Source organism: Semicossyphus pulcher, unplaced genomic scaffold (assembly GCF_022749685.1).
Source record: "Semicossyphus pulcher isolate SPU_LCO1_2020_fin unplaced genomic scaffold, fSemPul1.0.p SCAF_5, whole genome shotgun sequence".
NCBI lineage: Eukaryota > Metazoa > Chordata > Actinopteri > Labriformes > Labridae > Semicossyphus > Semicossyphus pulcher.
In genome coordinates, this window is record NW_027211726.1 from 29981725 (window position 1) to 30006452 (window position 24728).

At 38.6% G+C, this 24728-nt stretch overlaps 1 protein-coding gene across 2 annotated transcripts in view; it reads right to left on the reverse strand.

Annotated features, from left to right (window-relative positions):
* Positions 1–24728, reverse strand: part of thrb (thyroid hormone receptor beta) — a 156680-nt gene that overhangs the window by 10356 nt on the left and 121596 nt on the right. For both annotated transcript variants that reach the window (XM_069681018.1, XM_069681017.1), the window contains exons 5-10: positions 6716–6816; positions 6482–6629; positions 3874–4079; positions 2749–2775; positions 1275–1421; positions 688–946 (exon numbers count right to left, since the gene is read on the reverse strand). In XM_069681018.1, coding sequence (XP_069537119.1) covers positions 688–946; positions 1275–1421; positions 2749–2775; positions 3874–4079; positions 6482–6629; positions 6716–6816 — 888 coding nt within the window. The remainder of the gene's footprint in view (positions 1–687; positions 947–1274; positions 1422–2748; positions 2776–3873; positions 4080–6481; positions 6630–6715; positions 6817–24728) is intronic.

The following is a 24728-nucleotide window of genomic DNA, read 5'->3' on the forward strand; positions in this document are numbered from 1 at the left end:
GAACCCTGGGAGACAATTAGGAAACGTATGTCTCCTGTTTTCATGACTTATTGATTGTTTAAAATGATCCGAACATTCAATGGAATCTTTTCACAAATAAATTATACATAGAGGAATTAAGCTTCTGCACAAGAAAGTCAACCTTACAGATAATTAGCACCATTAGCATCAATCCAGAGTTATTGGTTTGAGCCTTCTTGTCTTGATAAGTGTATTGATTGAACCCTGGTGGCTGTTGGAAGTGTGTCAGAGCAGCAGACAGATGGGCAGGCTATCCCTGTGTCATGTCTGCATGTGCAGCACAGCAGCAGAACAGTATTGATCTTCAATGAGATGCAGAGCGTGGCACAGAAAAAGGGTGCCGGACAAAGCTCCTCAGAATGATTAATGCTGATTAACTGATTGAGCTGTAGTTTGGTATGGATTTAGTGTCAGGGGAGTGTTGTTCACACAATCTGTGCAGACGGCGTGGACAGAGCCGGATTTATTTGTTCTGTTTTGTTGTGTACAATCCGATAATAGACTTTTGCTTTCCTGGTCTCTTGAATCCACAATAATACATTAAAAAAAGTGACACATAGGATCTCCCAGAGGACAAATGTGATGCTTAAATGGGCTAAAAAAAGACGGCGACACCGTCATCAGCTCATGCACGCAGGTGTGATGAGAGTCACAGACGGAGCTCACCAGATGAAAGCAGGATGACGGCCTGTAGAAGAGCCACCTCGGAGTCATCCAAGTTAAAAGAGGACAGCGATACGCCGAGGTCGAAGATGGCGTCCGAGACCACGCCCAGGCCTCCGTTCTTAAGCTGTCCTCGCGTGACCGCCATCTCGCCATTTAGCGTGAGGGTCTCACTCTCAGGATCATAGCGGACAGCCGCTCGAAGTGACATGATCTCCATGCAACAGCCTTTCAACAGGATGATCTGATCTTCGCAAGGCAGCTGGTGAGAAGGAGAGGAGCACTGTCAGTGTGACAATACGGCGAAGGTAGCGATAGCACGCAAGTGTCCTGTGTATTTTTGAAACAGCTACAGAATCAGACTTAACTAGCGTTCAAATTAAATACTTTTGAAATAAACATAATCTAGCATTAAGAAGCGGAAGGAGTATATTATTGGCTTTACTTTAAATCCACTGGAACGGGACTGCAGGATTAGAAAGTCAAACAAGGTACAAACAGTCGCCAACAGACTCATCTGCAGCCGCCAGAGGGAGCATCACGAACCCTTTATCTCAATGACATGTTTCCATTAAAGCAGCTTCACTTACCTCACAAAACATAGGCAGTTTTTTGGCAAAGTCCACCACTCGGGTTATGGCAGGGGTGATAATTTTTGTAAACTGACTGAAGGCTTCTATATCCACTTTGTTTCCTTCAGGTGCATTGACCATGGACGCTTGACCAATATCCTCAGGCTGAAACGAAGACAGAGAGAGACGGTCTGTGGCAGTTTCCAGGTTTGAACACAAAAACAAAACAGCATGCTTCTATATTAACATCTTATTATTAAGAGTCTGGTGCTTGAATAACTGACACACAGGTACAAAAAGGTTTGAAATTGCTCCAGTAGATTGCTTCAACAAGCAGACTGCTATAGCTGCACTGAATCCTTGGGGGAAATGCACTGACCAAAGTACGTCTGCCCCACTGACAGGCTCAGGATCCCTACAGAGACGGACCTTTATGTTAAAGGGTAGGATGTTACTTTTAAACCAAAACACCTGTTTCATCTCTCAAGCCATAAGACCAGTGGAAACTCCTGTGTTCGGCAGGAAAAACGGCCGTTTTTGTCAATGGAGTTTGGTGGCTTCAAAGAGAGCGATGCACCGGCTGGTTAAAAAAAAGCATCTTAATCTTTAAAATAAAATGTCTGTCTCTGTAATGTTGTCAGACTCTGAGCCTGCCAGTGGCACAAAAAAGCACTTTAACTGGACTTACTTTAATTAGGCTGTCGCTGCTGAATACATCTACTGGAGCAATTGCAAAAGGTTGTACCTGTAAGTCATTTAGACACTGAAACAATCCCCTTTGAAACTTGTATTAAAGTCAGTATTATGCATGAAGTTTAAGGTAAGATGCGCAAAGCATTTATGGTAAAAAGCCTTTTGGTTTAAGGTGATGTAAAGATGTAGAAACAGGGACGCATCACTACAGACATGTAACATTCATTTATCTGATGCACTTAATTGAATGTGTTATGCATGTAAATTAATCTAACTGTATCCTTAACACATACATTGGTGATGAAACGACACACAGTATGAAAGCAGTTAAAGTGATAATCTCGAAGATTTTCATCTCATTCATCTAACGCCAAATGAGGTAACTGAACGGTGTTTGAGCCTATGGCCCACTGATGAAAGCGATTGCATTTGCAGTATTACGGACAGGGTGTCTGTGGCGACCACAAGCGCTCAGTTAGTGACCCGTTTTTCATCACCCAGCAGTGGTTGGTCTGCCAGGGAGGGTAGGCGGAGCTAAGCAGCGTTTTTTCCGGTCTCTGCAAGTGTTGCGAGTAAACAGTAATCTACTATGGCTGAACAAACAAAGAAAAGATGGATGACTACAGATACAACTTCAACAAGAAGTGAAAATCCAAAGAAAAAGAAACTCGACGCTCAGATGAAGCAAACAGTTTAAATGTTTATCGCCATACGGTGCCGCCAAAGAGAACCAAACTGAAATCTTTGAGATTATCACTTGAATCAATTTAAACGAACACTTTTGTCTCCTTTTTCTTACCTTAGTTTCCTTCACCCCCGCTGCACTCTGGTCAGAAGTATAGAATAAATTACATGTTATTTCATTAAGAAGCATTGCTTCCTCGACCTGTTGGATAATCAACAGGAATCGTGAAGTTTCAATGAAGAACCCGTGTCAAGCCAACTAAAAAGAAAACAAGTTAAACTGAGGACAGATGAAAGAGTGCAGATAGAAAACAGGTGAGGACAGAAATTCAAGATGGGTTTCTGTGGCGGGATTCAGACTCAGGACCACGACGTCAAACAGGTCCTCTGACACACTCCGACGAACAGCGACGACACGGAAATGTAGTTTTGTATCATAAATAACCGAAACTTCAGTAGAAATAATTTTTGCACATATTTCTAAAGGTGTGAGCGCTACGTGACAGAACTGTTCGGCATAAAACCAACAGAGAAACCGAAAGATATACATGAATCATAAATAAGGCAAACTTCAATATTTTGGTGGTGTGAACCCTACAATACGGAAAAGTTTGGCTGTTAAGTGACGCACATAATGTGTCAAATGTGTCGCATGTGTCGTTTACCGCGCAGGTTAAAAAACATTCATGCATTAACGAGTGTTCGGCCTGATCGCGCCATAGAAACCCAAGATAAAGTCAACAGCTGAGACGGACTTTCAATCTGGACAGAGCGATTAGATTTTCACAGAAAGAAAGGAAAACAAAATTAGTCAAAAGAGGTGTGAGGAGTGAAATCAAAGCTTCAATCAGAAAGAGAGAAAAATGAAAACAGCACGAAAAAAGCAGGTTATTAGTGTTAGCGATTAAGCGTCGTTGCTCGCAAAGACATTAAAAAAGACAAAGAATAAGATGTTCCATTATAAATTAGTGCTGCTGCGTTGAGGAACACACTTTTCTCCATCGTCCAGCTAATTCTCCCCACTCTACAAGGAGATACAAAAAAACACATGGACATATTAACAGAGGGAACAGTGGAACAGTGGTCGTGGTGGAGGAGACAGGGGGCATGAGGTGGAGGGGGGTCTGTGAGGGGTGGGAGGGGGAGGTCGAGGGGGGGGGGGGGATTGGATAAGGCAGGGTAATCAATACAATGAAGGCTGTGGTGAGGAGGGAGGCAGGGAGGGAGGAGGATGTCTCACCAGGAATTTCCGCTTCTGCTTCCAGTGGTTGCCCTGCGCGTTCGTGGACATATGGGCATCAGTCACCATACGGATGAGGTCCCACTCCTCCTGGGTGGGCTCCAGTCGGTCCCACACCGTCTTCTGCAGCTCCTCCCGCCGACGGCGCTCCCGGTTCTCCTCGATTAGCTTCCGCTTGGCCAGCCTCTTGCTGTTGTCCAAGACCACTGACGGGGGGGGAAAGGAGGGAGCAGGAGGGGGCAGGAGGAGGAGGGAGACAATGAGAGTGGACAGGAATGAGGAGCAGCAGGAGGAGGAGGAGGGGAAAGATGATGAGTTGGTGATGCTGCTGAAATCTGAAAACAGGCAGATTAACTGTTCCAACACACTCAGGTGGTTTTATATTTGAAGTGATGCTCCTGAAGCATCTACAGGTAACGTTGTGATTGAAAGTGACCTTTGTGATGATTGGTTAGGAAACGTGAAGTCATTTCTGAATATCTACTTGATGATAATCTCTTGTCATGGCTCTATATTGTCCAAATATATATATATCTATATATCTATAATTGTGTATTTGGTATGTCAACGTGAATCACTTCCACACTATTCCACTCCACTAAAATAAATTCATCTAATAAAAATGTAGTGACCAAAAATACAAAAATGTAACTGTAAAATGATCTTAATATTTCCATCGTTAAGTTTGCATTTTGCTTTGTCATTATTTGTGTTTCAGAAAATTATGCAAAGTTTATATTTGATAATTTGTTTTGCCAGAATTTAAAATAATGATTATTTAGACGTCTTCCAACACAGTTGACCACATTGAAAAGCAGCTAGAAACTATTCAAAAGCTTTACTTTATTATTATTAATAATATAACATAATATTACTGTTTCAAAGAGCAGCTCCAGTCATGTTTTAAGACATTTAAAATGCTCTGCTTGAAATAATAAATTGTGTCTGATAGTTATTTTTCTGCAAATACGTTAAATTACCTTGTGAAAATCCTCCCAAGCACCTCCTCCTTCTCCCTCATTAAAAACTCCTGAATCTGCATAGGCCCCGCCCACTGTGCACATTTACAACCGCCAATCAAAACACGTCTCTGCCATCGTTTACTGGCAACTTGTTGAAACTTAGCTAGCTTGAAATGTAGTAATTAGTAGTAGTAACGTTAACGTTAGTAGTCAGTAGTGGTTACAGCTGGCTCGCTCATCGCCGAAGTGGTTGCCATAGGTTACACATAATAATACGCGTAGCGTCACCCCGTCCATTAACAGGATTGGCTCCTTAGGTTTGTGACGTCACAAACCTGCCAATCTGAAAACGTGTTGTTCAGCCTGTCCTTGGTAAACTGCAGTTTAAAAGCAGACGGGCCCAGCCATGGAGATGACTGCTGATGTTTCCCTGATATGTCTTGTAGCACATGAAGAACACCACATGGAGATGTTTACAAGGTTTAACTTGATTTTCACTGGAGGGGAGCTTTAAATATTCCATGCTGTGCCTGTTTTATTTTCTTGACTATAATTTAATTGGGGTTCATTTTGTACCTCAGAGTGAAACAGCGTGGGGCTGTAGTCTTTGCTGTTGGCTTCTAGGAGAGTTTTAAGAATGCATATTTAAATTAATTAATTTTGTGATTAAACAATTTATTTGTTAGTGTCAATATTTCCTTTGTGCACAAAAAATCCCCCTCAGTAAAAGACTGGCAAAAGTAAAATGTCTTCTACCATCTTCTAGCTAATAAAACATCTTGCTAAGAATAACAGGTAAAGAGCAGTTGAGTTAAAAGGGGCGGGGTTTAGAACGAGTCAGTTCCAATGATGTTCTAAAAGTTATTATGCTAAAGTTTTATGGTAAATGTCCACAGAAATATGCTAAACCTGTAGCCAGATGTTAAATTGGTATTGTTTATTTGAAGCTCTGTGGTTTCAAAATCTGATTACCATTCAGTCAACTGTAAATAAAATAAAACAGGGTTAGAGAACCCGCTGCTCCGAACACTAATACGCTTAACAAGGCCATTAGGGATATGGATGGCCGTGTGGAAAAGCACTGACAATAAAATCTAATTAAGATAGATTAGTAGTGATCTCGTCCACTTTTTGAACAGGTTGGTGAGATGCCTACTCTCTCCTTCACTCAATTGTTAACGCAACTTTAACCTCCGGAAATTAAAAGAAAGTACATTTATGCAAAATACTTCTATTATCTAAGTTCTTACATCTCCTCATTTAGGCCTATGTTCTCTACAGCTACAAAATACACATGTTTTTGCATGATAATGATGTGTACAAGTATGAACAAAAGATGCTAAATTTAAGTGTCCCCAGGTGACATTAAGGGCCTCTGTGCCGGAGTTTTCCCGCAGACAGCCCTGGCCCAGTTTAACCCCTGCACGGAGCACAGTCCAGGTCTCCCCTGTTATTGGATTAACATACTTCACTGAGTTTGCAGCAGAGCTTTTTCCCAGTTTTCTTCTTTGATTATTTAATAAGTTTGTCTTAAAAATGTAAGAAAGAAAATATTTTCCTTTGGCTGAATGTGGTCTAAGTGTACGAGTTTAACAGCAGACATTTTTAAGGCAGAACATGAGGCACTTTCAGCCTGTAAAACTCACAGTCTGTTGCCATCCCCACTGCAATGCACTTCTTGAAGCGACATTCCTGGCACTGGTTTCTGGTCACTTTGTCGATAACACATTTCCCCTCGTACTTACAAGCGTAGGTCGGGTTGAGATTCTTCTGGATCGTCCGCCTGAAGAAACCCTGCGGAGCAGACGGAGATGTCAGCTCTGAAACGTCTTATTAAACGGAATCAGCAGCACATCAAACGACCTCGTTGAATGTGTTACCTTGCAACCTTCACAGGTAATGCAGCGATAGTGATAGCCCGTGGCTTTGTCCCCGCACACTACACATAGCTCATCCTTGTCCAGGTAACTTGGAATGTACCCTGCAGAGAAGAACAGGTGGTAAATATTAGATTTAAATGAAAACAACATTTTCTTTACTGCTGTGTATTCAGTGGGGCGTGTAACATGCTCACATTTTCCAGAAACAAACTCAATTTGATGTCAGTTGTTGGCGATAATCTTAAATTTGCTGGAATATTAGGAGGTAATTTTAATGACGGTGTCACTTTGTAATGTGTGTAACATTAGTTTTTCTCTTTGTTTCCTTCATGTAGGATCATAAAGCTGAAACTGCACAAACAAATGGTGCTTAAAGGAGAGCTAACAAGCTAACAGGATACTTTACACACAGTTTATCGACGGTTACGTTATTTGGATTTGCAATATCTAAATGTGTGCCAGTCACTAAACCGCTTTGAAAAGCCGTACAGGAGGATTTAAAAGTTGGCCGACTTCTGCACACCTACTATTTGATTAGCACGACTTCCATAGAAAACCATGCTGCTTCCAGTAAACCCAGTGGGTGAACACCTGGCCCCATTTTGGGATTTGGCTTAATGAGTTCAGCGCTCTGACCGGAGGTTAACAAGCTGATCAATACCTGTTTTTGGGTTTATTAAGAAAGCAATGATTTTCTTGCATCGGCCTTCTGTTGCCCCGTCAATCAATAAGGAACCCCTCCCCCGCCCGGCCCAGTCAAACACTCTGAGCATCAAATGCACCAAGTCCTGGTCACAGACGTGTCGCCGCATGGCGCTTTAAGTCTTGGATTTACGCTTATCAGACTTAATTTGAAAATCCCAGACATCATTGATGCATTGATCAAGGAGGAGTCATCGCTGATTATCAAGAATGTTACAACATTACAAACATGTTCTTCACACACAAGAGAGACAACCACAAAACAGCTAAATCTATTCCATCAATCGATTAAAAGCTCAAAACTTCTCGTGCACATGCAGCGTTTCTGCCCACACCAGAAATACTTTCCACCAACAAGATGTAAACAATCACAAATACGACGTCATACCTTTCTTGTGCGCCCCCTGCAACCACTGCAGGTGTGAGAACTCAGGTTTGATCTCAGGGAAATATTCAGGCTGGTGGTGGAAGTGGCTAAGAGGGATCTCCATGCTGCAAAACTCGCTCTTAAAAGGCGGCGGGCCACCAGCGTACGAGCACGAGTAGTGCTGACTGGGCGGCCAAGCCTGCTCCATGCAGGGCGGATGGTGCAGCGGCTGGGGCTCGCAGTGTCCGTACCCGGGCCCCTCGCCCGGGTACATGCAGTGCTCCCCACTGCCCTGCACCGGGTAGCCTCCCACCCCAGGGTGAGGCATCTCATACATGTCTGGGATGCAGTAGTTCATCATGGAGAGCCACAACAGATAACCATAAAGGTTGTGGTTGGACTCCGAGAACGGTGCGCTCTCTCAAAAAAGAAACGGAAGTCTCGAAAAAACAATAATCCGCTCCAAAAAAAGAGCAGCGAGCCCGCAGAATGTGACAGTTAGGAGTTTCCCGCTTCACACAGGTGAAGGTCTCCTGTGTAGATGCACGAGCGTTTCATCCAACAAATCCGCAGACCACAGACTTCACCTAGCAGCTGCCCCACCCGCCACTACCCGGCCGAATTGGGAAGCAGAGATTTATGACGACGCAGAGCTCTAATCTTACACTCCACAAATCCTCGATGTGCCGCAGACAGTGGCAATGTCACAGATTAAGACCTCACCTAGAAACAGTAAACACCATCTAATAACATCAGCCGGCCGGAAAACAACGCAAAGAAAGAGAAGAAAAGTCTGAGAAAAGCTTTTGTTTTAAGTTTGGGAGCGTTTTGACGAGGGTCATCTTATCATGTCATGAGCTGTTCTCTTGACCCTGAAACCTCTCCTTACCCCTCACCTTTGACCAGTGTTTGCTAACCAACTTGCTTATCCCGTGGGTATTTTAAACAGAATCCACAAACAGGCTCCCTAAGGTCAGTGTCGTATAATTATTGCCGCCAACTATCTAGTGAACTTTATGACACTAAGAAGATTTCAGGGAGGGTTTTGTGTTTAACTCGCATAACCCGACTTTTAGCCATTAAGGCTGGAGCGGCTAGTTAATGTATTTATCTGGGAAGGAGCGGGCGCTGGAGCGTGTTTTTGTTTGGGAATTACTGAGAATAAAGAACAGAGCTTACCGGGTAAACCACATTAAGACCACATCAATTATATATGCTCTAAACATACGAGCAACACTATCATTGATTTAATGATTTATTTATTTAAAAAGTAAGATAAAAAACAGGCAAGTAGTCCTTTCTATTACTTTTCTATTTCTACAATTTCAACAAGAATCTTTCAAAATAAAACAATTCTCTTTACAAATAATTCAGTGGTTTAATCACAGCCTAAAATAAGACTGTGTTTCATTTGCCAAATCAATACTGTTTCCCCGCAGTGTGGGACACGCGAGCGACACGCTGAGCGGCACGTTGCGTGATCTGTGTCAGACAATGCAGCGATTATCCTGGACACCGGCGACACTCAGACATATTGATTAGGCTTCCTGTTCAATACAAATGGGATCAGCCTTATGGCGAGGGAGTGTATCAGTTTGGAGTCATAATGCCATCTTCAATAATTCAACAAAGCCGTTAATAGAACAATCTGTTTGTGTGCTTTGAAATGCCACTGATGCGACTTTGCCATGACAGGAACACAACAAACAAACAAAAACAAACAAAAACAAACGTAAACAAACGTAAACAGAAAAAGCAGAAGCTTCTGATTTTTTTATCTTTATGTGTTAAAGTTTTGGATAAATGTGCACAGACCTGTTGCTATCATATCAAACTTATTTATTCTTCCTGTACAAGTTATTTTATTTGTCTGTGTTTACTTTCACTTTTCACTGGAGCAGGTGTTTTATTTATCGTTATTTCAAACCGATTTGTTTCACATAATGGCTGTACGTATGTTTCCCTGTTTTTTCAGTGTTTTTAGGGTTCTGTGTCTTCCCAGCTCTTCCCAGGTGATTGCTCAATGAGGTGCACCTGGTCTCAGATGCTTACCAACCGCGGTCATGACATGTGAAGACAGGAGGCTTCAGGAGGCTGGGGGGGGCTGCTGTGGTGATTTTGTGTTGTTGATTTTGTTCATCTTAATTTAATGTCCTTCAATAAATATCATGTATTTGAGTGTTTTAAGGTGTTTCACCCGGTTATTTTTGGGTCAGATGATGGATAGTTGTCAGCTCCATGGGGTCGCCTTCGGGTGGGGTGTAACATAAATCATAATGAATGCACTGGTCAAATATGCAGCTTACAGGTAAGATGATTTTATAGGGAGCACCTTTGGAGATTTGCTCGACACATTAATCAAAGATACACAGAATTCAAAGGTGGTTCATTGTTGTTCCCTTTTCGTTGGATTTATATTTGTAGGAAGTTTTAAATAAAATAAGTAATTTAGAGAAGATAAAACAAATAAACCTGTAAACTTATTTTAGGTCCCTGAATTTTCGTAAACCCAGGATTCAGATGCTTTTTAAGTTTATCGCAGTTTAATAGCATAAAGAGAGAGCCAAACTAAAATAGAGGATTATAGAGTTCTTCTTTATTTAATCGTCACTGATATGTTTTTGTTTCCAGCAGAAACCTTCTAATAATCATGTTAAACCCAACGATAATAAAGTCTGAATTAAACCATCGACAGTCTTCAGAGGTAAACTACATAAAGTACCTGAGGTCACTTGTACCGTTGACCTAAATAAGGCATACACAGTACAATCAGAAACAGTTTTTTCGTCTGTGCTGTTTTATCTTCTTAAGATAACCCGATACAGAACCCCGAACATGTTGCAGCTTCATGGATCAAAGAGGTGGCTCCACAGACATGCAGACAAGTGAACACATGGCCAAGTCTGAGAGAAGATGCGTGCAGTTTTGGCTCTAAAATCCCTGCTGCTTGCACTCAACTGAACTCTGCCAAAGGAAGCCAGTCTGCACGCTCGGCATCGCGTCTTTCAGAAAAGGCACGATCAATACTCATGAAGGACGGGATTATGGAGGAAAAATCCATGTCATGGTTCATATGGATGTTTGAGCACAAAGTAGATTGTACCAAAAAGAGTTAAAGGTTGTTCCTCTCTCTGAGTCGCATTTCTTTTTGATGTTATGTACTTTTAGATTCAACATATTTTATATCATTATAGATTTTAAGTTTATTTGCCATTTAGCAAACATTTCTAAAGTTTCTAACGTTTACTTACTTAAAGAAATGTGATAAGGAAAGATGTTGCCACCCAATTTAAAACAAATTGACTCATGACCTACATGTTTATTCCAATAAGATCTTAAAGCGTCTTAAATTGATTGATGCTTAAATATTGGAAAAAATATTTCTCATAGGGGTTCCCTGATGAACTCAAACACACATATCAGATCGTAAAGTGTTAAACCCTCTTCAACCCAACTTCCCTGTATGGTCTCATGTTCGAGCTGCACATTAAAACTTATATTATTGGGTTTGTAGGTTACGGACCGTCACAAAACGTCCATCATTTTGAAGCCGGAGTAGTATTGAAAATATTCAGAAATAAAATTTTTGCTGTGAGAGCCCTTTACTGACTAAAATCAGGTACAACCAGGTGTCTTTAGATCCTAACTTTAGCAGATGTTTGCTTTTGGACTCCTCTAATGTTTAAATCAAACTGTAAAAAGCCCATTAACGTCTGTTTGAAAAGTGAAGCGTTTAAAGTTAGTAGAGCTTCCTTTGTTATACGCTTGTTCTTAATGCACGCCTGTTTATCTTTCACCGCCAATTTAGTTCATTTTCAGCCTGCGCACAGATTATCCTGTAATCCTTCCGCGATTATGTGTCCTGATATAATATGACACTAAAGCGACCTTAACATGCCATCCGACTCCTGTTGAAGTGCCAGGTCTTTGACTGTGGAGCGCTGGCTTTCTAATCTCATTAGTTGTGGAGCACACGATGATCTGCATGACAGTGTTTGTGTAGTGTGGAGCACGCAGATCCGGCCAGAGCAGGCCGAGGTGAACGTGACAGTTCTATTGAAAGGGCCGAGCAGTGCAGTCTTTTAATCTGGCTTTAAATTGGAGTCATGTCATGGAGTCCGACATTTTCTATATGTTGTTTTACAGCATTTATTTCCTCCCGTCTGTTTTACTTTGCTCTGATTTTAATTTATGACTTCAAACTTTTTAGTGTCATTTTGTCGTCCTTTTTCAGTCTTGAAAACTTTGATCTATTGTTTTACATTTCGAATCTTATTTTCTGTCAGTTTAATGAAGCATTTTGGGCTGCGTGTTTGTATGAGAAGCGTTTTATAAATAAAGTTAAGTTGCACATAATATCCGATCTTGTCTGTGTTAGCTTACAAATGTCGTATTGTCACTGCTATCTTTGAGCTGTCTGTAAGTACCTGTTTACAAGATAATTTATTGTATTTCATTTTTACCTTTTGCTTTTATTGATAGGACAGCGACGATAGACCGGAGATGTGGGGAGGAGAGAGTGGGGATGACACGCAGCAAAGGGACGAGGTCGGAATCGAACCAGCGAGGACTTCGCCTCTGTTCATGGGATGCCCGCTCTACCCACTGAGCTAAACCAGCGCTCCAGCTAATTTCATTTTAACACAGGTTCACAGAAGAATACGGGTCGTGTATACTAATTGTAAATATTGTTATATGTTGGAATAGACCTGCATAAACATAATTACACAGTCCCTGTGGAACACACGCGGCCTCCTCCTGTGCATAAAGAATCTCTGCAGGGAGCAGAGTCACACTGAAGTTAATGAGAGTTTACTTTTACAGTGAATATAAACGGTTTAATAGTGAATATGCATACATATATATTCTGAATTAAGAACCATATGATTTATGCACAGTTCAAATGTTCACACCTGATTTACAAACATAAAAATATCAGATTTTGTTACTTCTGCCGTGCCTCGTGAAAATATTATTTCATTCTTATTATTTCATTTTCAATAAAATGACGTGACGACGATACAAATTACATTGTTGTTGATGATAGAGGTGATAAAAATAAAAACAAACAAACAAAACACAACGGCTTCTTCATGCCTCTGTGCACTGCCTGTCGTCACCTGTGTCCGATCGCACCTGAAGCTGTTTGTTGGCACTTGTTGTTCCCTCCTGTGTGATTTACACTTTTAATCTGTGACTGTGAGGACTTCTCAATTTCTTCTTAACTGACCACAACACAAATAAAAGGAGCTCAAAAACAGTCACTTCCTGTCATTATAACTTCATTATTCCAAACGCATTCAGATATCTTTCTATTTAAATGTCTTTTTGTGTGTGTGTAGTGAGAGAGGGTGTGGGTATGAAAGAGAGAGAGGGAGTGTGTTTGTATGTGTGTGTGTTTGTAACATACTGCTCTACGTCATTCTGTATTATGTGTGCATTGTAACATGGTTACTCTAACTCTGGTACCCCAGCTAGCAGGGAACGTTCCCATAACATCGGCATTAACATTAACATTACATTACATTACATTAACATTACCTACAAGTTCTAATTATGTTTAAAGGACAACGTTTTAATCAAATATTCAAAGGACGTTTTAAGGATGTTTATCATTTCAAATAAAGTTCTTGTATCGTTAAAACTTAAACTAAGACAAAACGTTTTGACTGCAACGTTCTGAAGATATTTTCAGTATGTTATTGAGGCCTGGGATGTCAGAACGCCTTTTGCTCAATGTTAAATAAAAACAAAGGTAGAACATGCTGACTGCAACATCTTGAGGATCTTTCAGGATATGAGAACGGTCAGAACAAGATTTATAAAACATACCGTTCTCCGAACCAAATAAAAACCTCCCGCTCAAAACATGACCAGAACATTGCACGTGACATTCTCAGAACGTTCTTAGAACAAATGCATCAAATGGTAACATTTATGTTTAATATCATACATGGCCCCTTATAAAATAAATGTTAATAATAATAATAATAATCAGTCTTTATCTTGAAAGTTTTTATGGCACTTACAATAAAGTATTTATGTACAGATGAATTATGTGACATACTTTTATAAAGAGGACACTTTGTGGAACAGTTTGAACATCGAACGTTTATTCTAGCAATTGTACAAAAACATTTTAAATAGTTAGAGAAGGGGAGGGGAGATTGTTACATTTATTAATGTATTCATGTATTTATTGTTTCAACTGTTCACACTGGGTGTGTATTTGTGTTATAGTTATTGAAAAGAAGATAAGAGGGCGGAAAAACAACCTTCATCCTCCTTCTCGATCATGTTCTGTTTGCTTTGTGTTGAATATGACGGCTGATGTTGTTGATTAGATTTACTACATTTACTTTAGATATTTATCCACTTTTATTTTATTAACATGTTCGACAATCAATCAGTCAATCACTGAATACTTCCATCAGCAGTAATTCAGTAGGGTGTGGATTTTAATCAGTTTCTTTATGAGATTTGTGAAATTCATGGTAACTTCTGGGTTGAACATAAGCACTAACATGTTATGAGAGAAAAAACAGAATATTAAGTGACTGAATTTAGAAATATTTGTGACTTTTGTGGAAGTGGACTCGTACTGACGCCATTCTTTTAGTGATATCTGTAATTAGTGATCAACAGCAGACACCGTATGACACTCACATTGTGTTCTAGCTGTTATTTCTTTTTGGCTTCCTCTGAGTATCAACGACCTCTCAGTGATCGCTAAAAGTCTTACCGCGCTTCTCAGAAAGATCGGAGCTTTAATTGTTGTTTATGTGGATCTTTTCTTTGGCAAGCTCTCAAACTTGATTAGTCCTTCATTAGCGACTGGTACAATGTCAAGGTAAACCCATTAAGCCTCTATATGTTAAACACAGATGGACGCTGCTGGCATCAGATGGAGGGCAGACATGTTGGGCCGTATGTGCTTCCTTACTGTGATTAAGGTTGTAGATAAAGCGGTTGTTTTAGTCACGTGTCCCATCGCAGTCAGATATAAAAAGTCGCACCAAATCAAACACCAGTGTGCAACAAGAAATATGAACAAGAATAACAACATCTCACTTATACAAATGTTGATATAAGAAAAAGAAATACACCTTAAACACAGCATAAAAAAGTTTTTCATCCGCACACCTGGTCTGGCTTAAAAGTGAATAATACAACAATACAACAAGCAAACACAACCACCCATGTTATTTGGGCCTTTTTGATAATGAAAACTAAATTATATCTGTTCCTTTATTTGTTTTTAGTTATTTTTAAATTATTAAAATGCAGAAGTTTCTATGAAAAGTTTAACCAAACGCAAAATTAAAAATTTGAAAAGCAAATGTTTATAAATAAAATTTTGTATTGTAAAAATGCGCCATATATTATTTATTTATTTTATTTAGTATTTCTCCACTTTTTGGGTTATTGATTCTGTCTAATGTTGCGGCTGTATTAAAAAGTTGGTCTAATGTAAGAGGAGAAATGTCTGTGTTGGTTGAACATGGTCTGTTATTTTCTTATTTCATCTAACAAGACACTGAACATATCTTTGTTAAGTTATAAAATACTGTGATGCTGTGTCTTCCGTTGTTTGTAATATAAAAACATCAATAAAAAAAGAAGGAAAAGAAATCATACAAACTTCAATTTGGATTTTTCAAAGTGTAAAATAGCAACTTTTTGGTTTAGTGCACATAGCATGAATTGTTGAATCTTTGATCTCAAGAATGTCTGAACTTTTTATCCGTTCATCACAGAGATAAAAATTCTGTCCTTCAAGCTGTAACTTGAGTGCCGCTATAGCTGAGCCACATACAGAGGCTCAGCCTTTAGTGCGGCGGCCCCGGGGTCAACTGTCACCCCCGTCCCTTTGCCGTGTGTCATCCACACTCTCTCCTCCCCTGTCTCCGACACTATCCACTGTGCTCTCTCGATCAATACAGGCAGAAACGGGCAAAAACGCCTGTTATCAGGATTTAACCGCTGAGCTGAACAAACATAATACAGCCAGAATAGAAAAATATATGTCCAATATTACTTTTCCATTTATATTATGTTCATTATGTGCAATAATTCTTTTATGGCCACATTTATATTTGTATTCATGTTGATATTTACAGAATGCATAATCATGTTAGTACCATGTGCAGTATCAGGACCAATATATTCTTTTCTTAATTATTGTGTACAAGAACATTCTATATCAATCACTATCTATCAACTATCGACTACGTAATAACTGTCAATACTACTGTCAATTTAACTGCTACCATCACTTCCTGCCTACTTCTGTAAATAACTACTGTAACATTGTTTTTCTATCAGGCACGGTCTCGTCTGCATTAACCTGTACACTTTATATTTTCACTTATATTTGAGTAGTGTTTTGTCTTTCTCTAAGTTGTACTGTATTTTTGGAGCTATCTACTATAATTTCCTTTGGGATCAATAACGTTCTGTCTTATCTTACCATATATTATTTAACAATTGAACCCTTTAATGGGTTTTTAATTTCAATAAAGTTACAAATATTTACATTTAACATAAAATTTACAGATTAATTACATAGTCCAGATATAGAAAGTGGATATGTTGCGGTGTCAGTTTAGCTCAGCGGTTAAATCATGCGACCCATGTTCAGAGGCTACAGTCCTCGATGCGACGGCTCCGGCTTCAACTCCCACCCTCGGCCCTTAGCCGCGGCTCATCCCCTTTCTCTCCTCTCCTGTCTCTGACACGATCTGTCCTGTCTCCTTAAATAGAGGAAGAAACTTAAATAATAAAAATTTAAAAAATTAATCTTAAAAAAGAATTCAGGTCATCATTATTAAATGTGGCTGGTTAGGAATGATTTTAGATGTTTAAAATATTACACTTCTGTATATTACTTAAATGTGTCTTGAATGGGTTTTTAGTTACAATAAAGTTACAAATAATTATGTTTAACATTATATTTACAGATTAATTATATAGAATAGAATAGAAAAATACTTTCCTGTCTGCCCTTTGCCTGCAATTTGTCCATGACTTGCGTGTGCACATATATGCCATATAAAACACAGTTTAACACTTTAACACGTTTAAACAATTCAAAATGCTTAAAACGCAACATATAAAGAATAAAAAAGCATTAAAAAAATCCGATACAACAGAGCAACATTAAAGGAGGCACCAGGTTTCTTAATGGTGGATATTAAAGGAGTGTTCAATCATGATATAAAGTGCTATGTGCAGTATGAGGGAGCAGCCTGACTTTAAAGTGCGCAGATATTAGAGTGGATATGTTGAAAGTTGTAACTCAGTCCTTTGTTAACAGTAGGTATCGTATATGTTCATACTGAATAGGTATATTTAATCCAGGCAAAGAGACCAAATCAAGACTTTACTGCAAACTCTGGCATTCAACCCCTTTCAACAATTTAAAAACCTACAAGTTATCTTTGATTCAGACTTTTGAAAGTCACATTACAAACATACGTAACAATGCATTATATAATCGTATTAAAATAACCAGAGTGCGACTGTTTCCCTCTCCAGCCACATCAGATAATTTAATGACCTGCATGGATTGACTTGTAATGTAATGCTTCACTTTCTGGTCTGCCTAAAAACAAAACAGCTCAACTACAACAATTACTAAACTCATTTGCACAAAAGTTAAAAATATTCTTGGCTCTATTTCTTTATTAATTTTCTTTTAGCATATGAGCTCTCTAAAAAGCCTCAGGCCTCCTGGTGGGGCCTTTAGATTAGTCCGAACAACGGTCCACGTGTCTGGAGGAGCTGACGGCAGCAGAGACTGTTGTATCGATGTAACAGTGTAGATATGTTTAACAGCCTTTTATTATTTCTTTTATTTTACCCTTTTATCTCACTTTAAATGAATTGTATCTATCTGACTAATTATTAATTGTATTTTACCATTTTAGAGTGGCCTTTGATTGAGATTTTTAAATTTAGATCAGTCTATTTATTGTATTTAACCTTTTAATAAAGGTCTTCAATTGATTTATCTGTCAATAATATTTATGTGTTTTGGTCTGTTTAACTTCTTGGTATTCATACAGGTATATCAAAATTTCTCTCTGCTTCCTGTTTTTATTTTAACATTAAAATGCTATTAATTAAAAACTCATGTATAGCTTTATGTGTGTGCAGGGGAGGGGGGATTTTATTATATTTGCATGAAAAGTGCTGTACCAATAATTTATTGATATCTACATATTTGGAATATACGTTTTTACTACATCTCAACTTTAGATTTCAGGAAGAGTAGTCCATGCTAAATGCTAATAATAGAAAGTTGAATAAAGTCAAAGGTTCTTCAGCATGGTTAGATTTTAAGGAATGTGTTCATTGATGATAAAATACAACGTGGAACAAAACTGTAAAACTTTTATTGCATTTGCTAACCATAACTAACAGCAGATAGCACACTTTGTTTCGCATGTAAGTAGCGTACTAGTTGTTTTTTACTTGTTTTGTTGTTGTGTTTTCTTTTTTGTTTTCTGGAAGACGATCTTTTAAGAGTTAACAGCCTTTCTGTGAACCCTGACAGTCTTACAATGGTTCCATGAAAGACCAGTGAGCGACAGGCACGATGTCAGAGTAAACCCATTAAGCCTTCATATGTTAGATACAGAAGGACGCTGCTGGCAGTTAATTGAAGACAAACACGTCCTTCTCTGTGCGGTTCATTACAGTGATTACGTTTCAAGATTGTTTTTTTGTTTTGTTGTTGTTTCTTTTGTTTTCTAGAAGACAATCCTTCAGGAATTAACAGCCTCTCTGTGAACCCTGAGAGTCCTGTAACGGTTCCATGAAAGACCAGTTTATTTGATTAGTACTTCATTAACGACAGGCACGATGTCAAAGTAAACCCATTAAGCCTTTAAATGTTAGATACCGAAGGACGCTGCTGGCAGTAAATAGAAGACAAACATGTCCCTCTCTATGTGGTTCATTACAGTGATCAACTTTCAACATTTTTTGGTCATATGTGCAAACAGAACGTGCAGTGAGATGCAGACTGGCAGACTCTTTAGGCTGCTGTAAAAAAGAGAATAACTGAGAGGCCTGGAACGATCTGCCGAGGATAGCTGAGTCACACTTTCATCAGCCTTTCAACATGTGTTTTTAAACCTTCTAATATATTATTTTTAAGAAATGTTCTTTCACTAATTTTTGCTGTAGTGGTATCGTATAAAACCTGAGACAAAATAATAAACAATGAAATAGAACAAAAACAAGCTACGGTTTTATATGCAGAACAAAGTATGCTATCTGCTGTTGCTCAGAATGAATAAGAGTGTTTATATCTTTTGTATAAAATTTACAGATGAATGCTAAAACATGTGTATGAAAATATTTCACTGGCTCTTCATCAGAATGAATATTACATTGAGAAACAGCTAACTGATGATAATTGATTAGGAAAGATAGTTTTTTAATTGTCATGTCGTTCACATTAGGTGCACAACACTCATGTTCTTAAAAGACACAGAATTTACATTTGCAATTGTCAAAAATTGTATTAAATGAAAAAAATATTATTGTGAAGCTCAGTGCTAAATAAAATGTTCTCCACAAAGTTTGGCAACTAAAATCTGCCACAGAAAAATTACCATAATTTTCTCACAGTCATCCATCCAGAAGAAATCAAGAAAAAAAAAGTTATTTCAACAGTACACCCTTTTGTTTTATAGACTTTCTACATTTATCTCTGTATTTTTGAGATTAATATGTAAAATATGTACGGCTTGGGCGCCGTTTTAGCTCGGTGGTTAAATCATGTGTCCCATATACAGAGGCTACAGTCCTCGATGTGGCGGCCGCAAGTCCCACCCTCGGCCCTTAGCCGTGTGTCATCCCCACTCTCTCTTCCCCCCTTTACAACACTATCCATTGACCTCTATCAATAAAGGCATAAAAGGCCAAATACATAAATAAAAGAAACTGTAATTATTATAATTTAATTATAAGAATAGTGTTTATAGAGAACTGTTTAAAATCAACGTTACAAAGTGCCTCAAAAATTATCACAATAAAAAATACAAGTGATAAAATGATCAGGTGTTACAAGACACAGACTCAGCAAAAAATCTGAATAAAAAAAAAATCTCATAATTTCTTAAAGATGATATATCAGAAGGTTAAAAGAAAATCAAAACTGTCAAAGGTATGACTCAGCTGACCTGCTGTCCTCAACCGATCGCTCCCGGCCTCTTAAACAAACAGACGACCTCCACCCGAGGATCTTACAGCACGCACTGAAGCATGCGGCATGAAGAGTTCAGAAACAAAGCAGGAGAAAGGAAACTAAGAGCCCTAAAAGTCATCAGTAAAATGTTCTAATATGATTTTCAATATATATATTTTATTTGTCACATTTCAGTCTGTAAAAGTTTAGAGACTTTCGGGTTGAATAAGAATAAATAAGAGTGTTTATACTTTTTGGCAGCTTGTATAAAATTTACATATGAATGCTAAAACATTCGAAAACATATGAAAATATTTAAGTGGCTCTTCATCAGAAGGAATATTTCATTGAGTGAAACTCTGAACTGTTTTACAGTTTTTTATAACAATAGAACTGCAAAGATTGTTTTTTATTTTTTGTGCCCAACCCTCCTGTGTTTACAAGACACCAAAATTACATTTGCTGTTATCAAACATTTAATATATGTATATATTTTATAATTCATCTTTTTGGCCTTTTATTGCCTTTATTAGAGAGACAGGACAGTGGATAGTGTCGGAGACAGGGGCATAGGGGGTGGGGATGACCCGCGGCAGGGGGCCGAGGGTGGGAGTTGAACCCTGGCTGCTGCATTGAGCATGATCAAAATGTGCACGATTCCTTTAACAAAATGTGCAGGAATCATTTTACAAAATGTGCACAATTCCTTTTACAAAATGTGCAAGATTCATTCTACAAAATGTGCACATGATTCCTTTTATAAAATGTGCACGATTCCTTTTACAAAATGTGCACAATTCATTTTACAAAATTTGTACTTGATTCCTTTTACAAAGTGTCCACAATTCATTTTACAAAATGTGCACATGATTCCTTTTACAAAATGTGCACAATTCATTTTACAAAATTTGCACTTGATTCCTTTTACAAAGTGTCCACAATTCATTTTACAAAATGTGCACATGATTCCTTTTACAAAATGTGCACAATTCATTTTACAAAATTTGCACTTGATTCCTTTTACAAAGTGTCCACAATTCATTTTACAAAATTTGCACATGATTCCTTTTACAAAATGTGCACGATTCATTTTACAAAATTTGCACGATTCCTCTTACAAAATGTGCACCATTCATTTTACAAAATGTGCACATGATTCATTTTTAAAATGTGCACATAATTCATTTTACTGCTAAACTTTGATCCTTGAACTTTGAACTAGACTCATCTTGAACATTTAGTGCCACTTCATCAGTGTATTTGCACATTAACATCTCTGCACACTGGCATGACACATTAACACCTTGAATCACTGTATCTGCCCATTAACAACCTATACACTGTAATTGCACATCTACAACTGTGAGGACTGTATGGTACATTAACACCTCTACCTCCCTGTAATGTTTGTTTACATCTAATGTATATGTTAGTTTAATATTTTAGAAGACATAGACGGTCAAATACATAAATATAAATTAAATTAAATAAATAAAAGGAACTCTAAATATCTATCTAAATAACTTTTTAAAATCCACGTAACAAAGTGCTTCAAAAATCTTCAAATAAAAAAAACAAATGATCAGATTTTAAATGACACAGCAAAACATTGAAAAAGAACATTCCTTAAAAATTTTATATTACAAGGTTAAAAGAAAATGTGGAAAGGCTGTTAAAAGTATGACTCAGCTGATCGTTCCCCTGAAACAAACACCTGAGACCTCTACCCGAGGATCTTGCAGCACGTCCTCTCTCTTCCACTGACACAATCCACTGTCCTCTCTTCTTCAATAAAGGCACAAAAGGCCAAATAAATATCTGTACGTCTTTTTAGAACCTGCACACATGGAGATTTGAATCAATGCAGAATCTTAAACTCAAACAAGTTCACAGTGAATTGAGTCCTCAGACCCAGCTGTAACATCTAAAGCCAAAATGACAGATCAATGTTTAATTAATATAATCTGTCTGAATGAACAGTTAAAAAGGCTTAACATGGGATTACTGCCTCCATTAATGTAATAAGTGTGAGTGTGTGACAAGTCGATGTGATCCACATGCAGCAGCTGGTAAGAGGCAGGCCCTGTGAGGCAAATCTGCTTTCAAGCAGGGCTTGATACCAGTTTAACTTTTTGATGAGGTGACGTCCTTGCCATGCGCTAATCTTGTTTGGAGTTTCTTAAAAGACTCTCTACAACTGTTAAGCGTTCATCAGACAGAGTTTAACGCGTGTCAATACTGTTACAATCTGTTGTCTGAGCAGTATTAACGCCGACGCCTCGTCCCGGTGAGATGTCACGTCTTTAATTACCTCTCCTTAAGCTGTAAACATCTCTATATTTACAGTTTTCTGCCTTTATTTTCATTAAAATTGATGCATATTCATTTAAAAATCTTAGAGAAACTTGCAAAAATATCCAATTTATCAATATTTGTCCCAAAAATGTGACTATTTAAAAGATTTCTGCACAATTTCTTGTGCATTCATTTCTTTTCATAAATCAAACAAATCAAACGAAGGCATTGATTAAGGCTTTTATGAATTTAGACATTTTAAACAGAATCATTGCAATAATCTGAATGATGGATTTTTATGCTTTTTGAAAAATTGCATCAAAAAGCAACTTTTAATAAAACAAATAATTGACTTTGTTACATTAACAAACATTTTGCCCTTTCACAATAAAGCTACCTACAGTACATTTTAGACAGGTTGAATATTTCTACTCACCGCGGTCGTCTTTTTCTCTAATAAAAACGTGTTTATGTCCAGAAGAATATTCCACACCTCCTAGGAGCAGTTTGAGTAAGTATTGCACTCCATGGAAAACTAATGTCTTCAGCAGCTGACTCAACAACGAAACCTCTCTATGTTAGGTAACAATATGCTTCCTCCATTATGGCTCTACTCTGCGAGAGTCTGTCCCTGCCTAGCGCACAGGAGCACCGTTTCTCTGTGGATTGCACCTCAGCGCTGTGGCCCTGCAGCGGGCTTTTGCACTGATATATATTCCCTCCCTGATTGATTACTTTAGGTGTCGGGGTTCAAAGCCGGTCATGAACAATTTTTGGATGTGAGGAATCTGTTCATCCCGGGCCCTCAACTGACATGTTGGCCTGAGCCGGATGTCCCCGGCTACTCTGGGTAACCTGGGGAGGGCACATGAGTTGTTGAACCTTTGCCCTTAGAGTTCAGGGTAAGCTCATGGGAACACCAGAAGGCTCCCATTGGTAAAGGTTAAAGTTTCAGAGGATTAGCCTGCACTGTGGAGTGAACTGGGGGAATCTATTTCCGATACTGGTCGTCTTTTTTTCTCGTCATTCATATTGAGTGATCCAGAGGGATGCTTTGCACCACCGCGTTCGCACAGTGCCTGCGAAAAACTCCGATCTCACTTATTACTATGAGTCAATGTGTTCAAAGTAAACTTTGCCGTTAACCGAGATCCTTAACTTTCAGATGTCGGAAAATGTAAACTGATCACGTCAATGTGAGGCGAGTGTTTTAAAGCCTGCCCCAACCTCACAGGGGGATTTAGCAGCTCATGGTCGAGTGAGGTAGGTTCAAGTGCAGCTCAATGCCAGTCCCGACAGAGTGGTACGACACTGTGAGTGAGCCGAATGGAAAAACATTTGTGTCGTGACACTGTGGCAAAAACAAAGTCATAGTTTTCTCCATCATAGAGCAAATGTGTTTATCATGGAGTGAACATGGATTGTGCTTCAGCCAGGTGATGTGGGGAGTATCACGGTAACAATGCTTCTGTTAGTGTTCAGAAGAGTTTTCAGGTATCTGTGCTTTACTCTTTACGTTTACTACATGTGACATAAACTTCTCTACGTTCTGCTCCTTACATTTTAAAAACAGGCTTGTTGCTTTCGCTTCAATGCACTTTGAAAGAATTATTTAGCATCATTCTCCGCTACCTTTCCAACATCAACCCTGACTGTAAACTAAATGGACGGGACAATAACACATGGAAAAAGGGGATAACCTGGTTTATCCATTACAGCCCATCACACACCGAAATAAATAATAAATAAAATAAAAAATACAAAACAGACAGCACAAGATGAAGATCTCATAAGAGACGTAACGAAACAGCGACAGAGGGAAACTCCACTTTGGAGACGAGGCGTCCGGTGACAACTTGTAACAACATGTCTGCAAGTGAAGCAGCCAACCTGGTCGTCGGAGCAGATTCAGAGCAGGAGGACGTTCTCCATCCAACTGATTTACACAGTAGAATGAAGTTAATGTTCTTTGTGCATTGATTAATTAAATCATTTGGAGTTATTTGAGTTGAATAATCAAACTAATACGAGGTGAGGTTTAGTTCGCTTTGCGCAGAAACAGCCGGCAGAAACGACCTTCAGAAGGACACTTGTTGTAAAGTGAGGACATTTCAGAGCCGGGGGCCCGGATTCACAAACATATTCTTCAGATAAAACTTCGTAAAATTTGTAAGAAAAAAATGTTCTTAAGCAAAACTATTATTTTCTTAAGAACAGTCTTATTCGTACGAACGTCTTTATATTCTTACTTAGGAACTTCTTAGATGAGATGAGCTATGTATGTAAATCCGGCGTGTCATTATTGATTATAAATTACTGAAATGTTATTTATTAAAATGTTAACTGTCTCATTTGCTCGCTTTACTTTAGTAGATATGAGATGTACACCATAAACAACAGTTACATGCTGACATTATAAATAAATGTTTAACTAAATACGAGCTATTGTA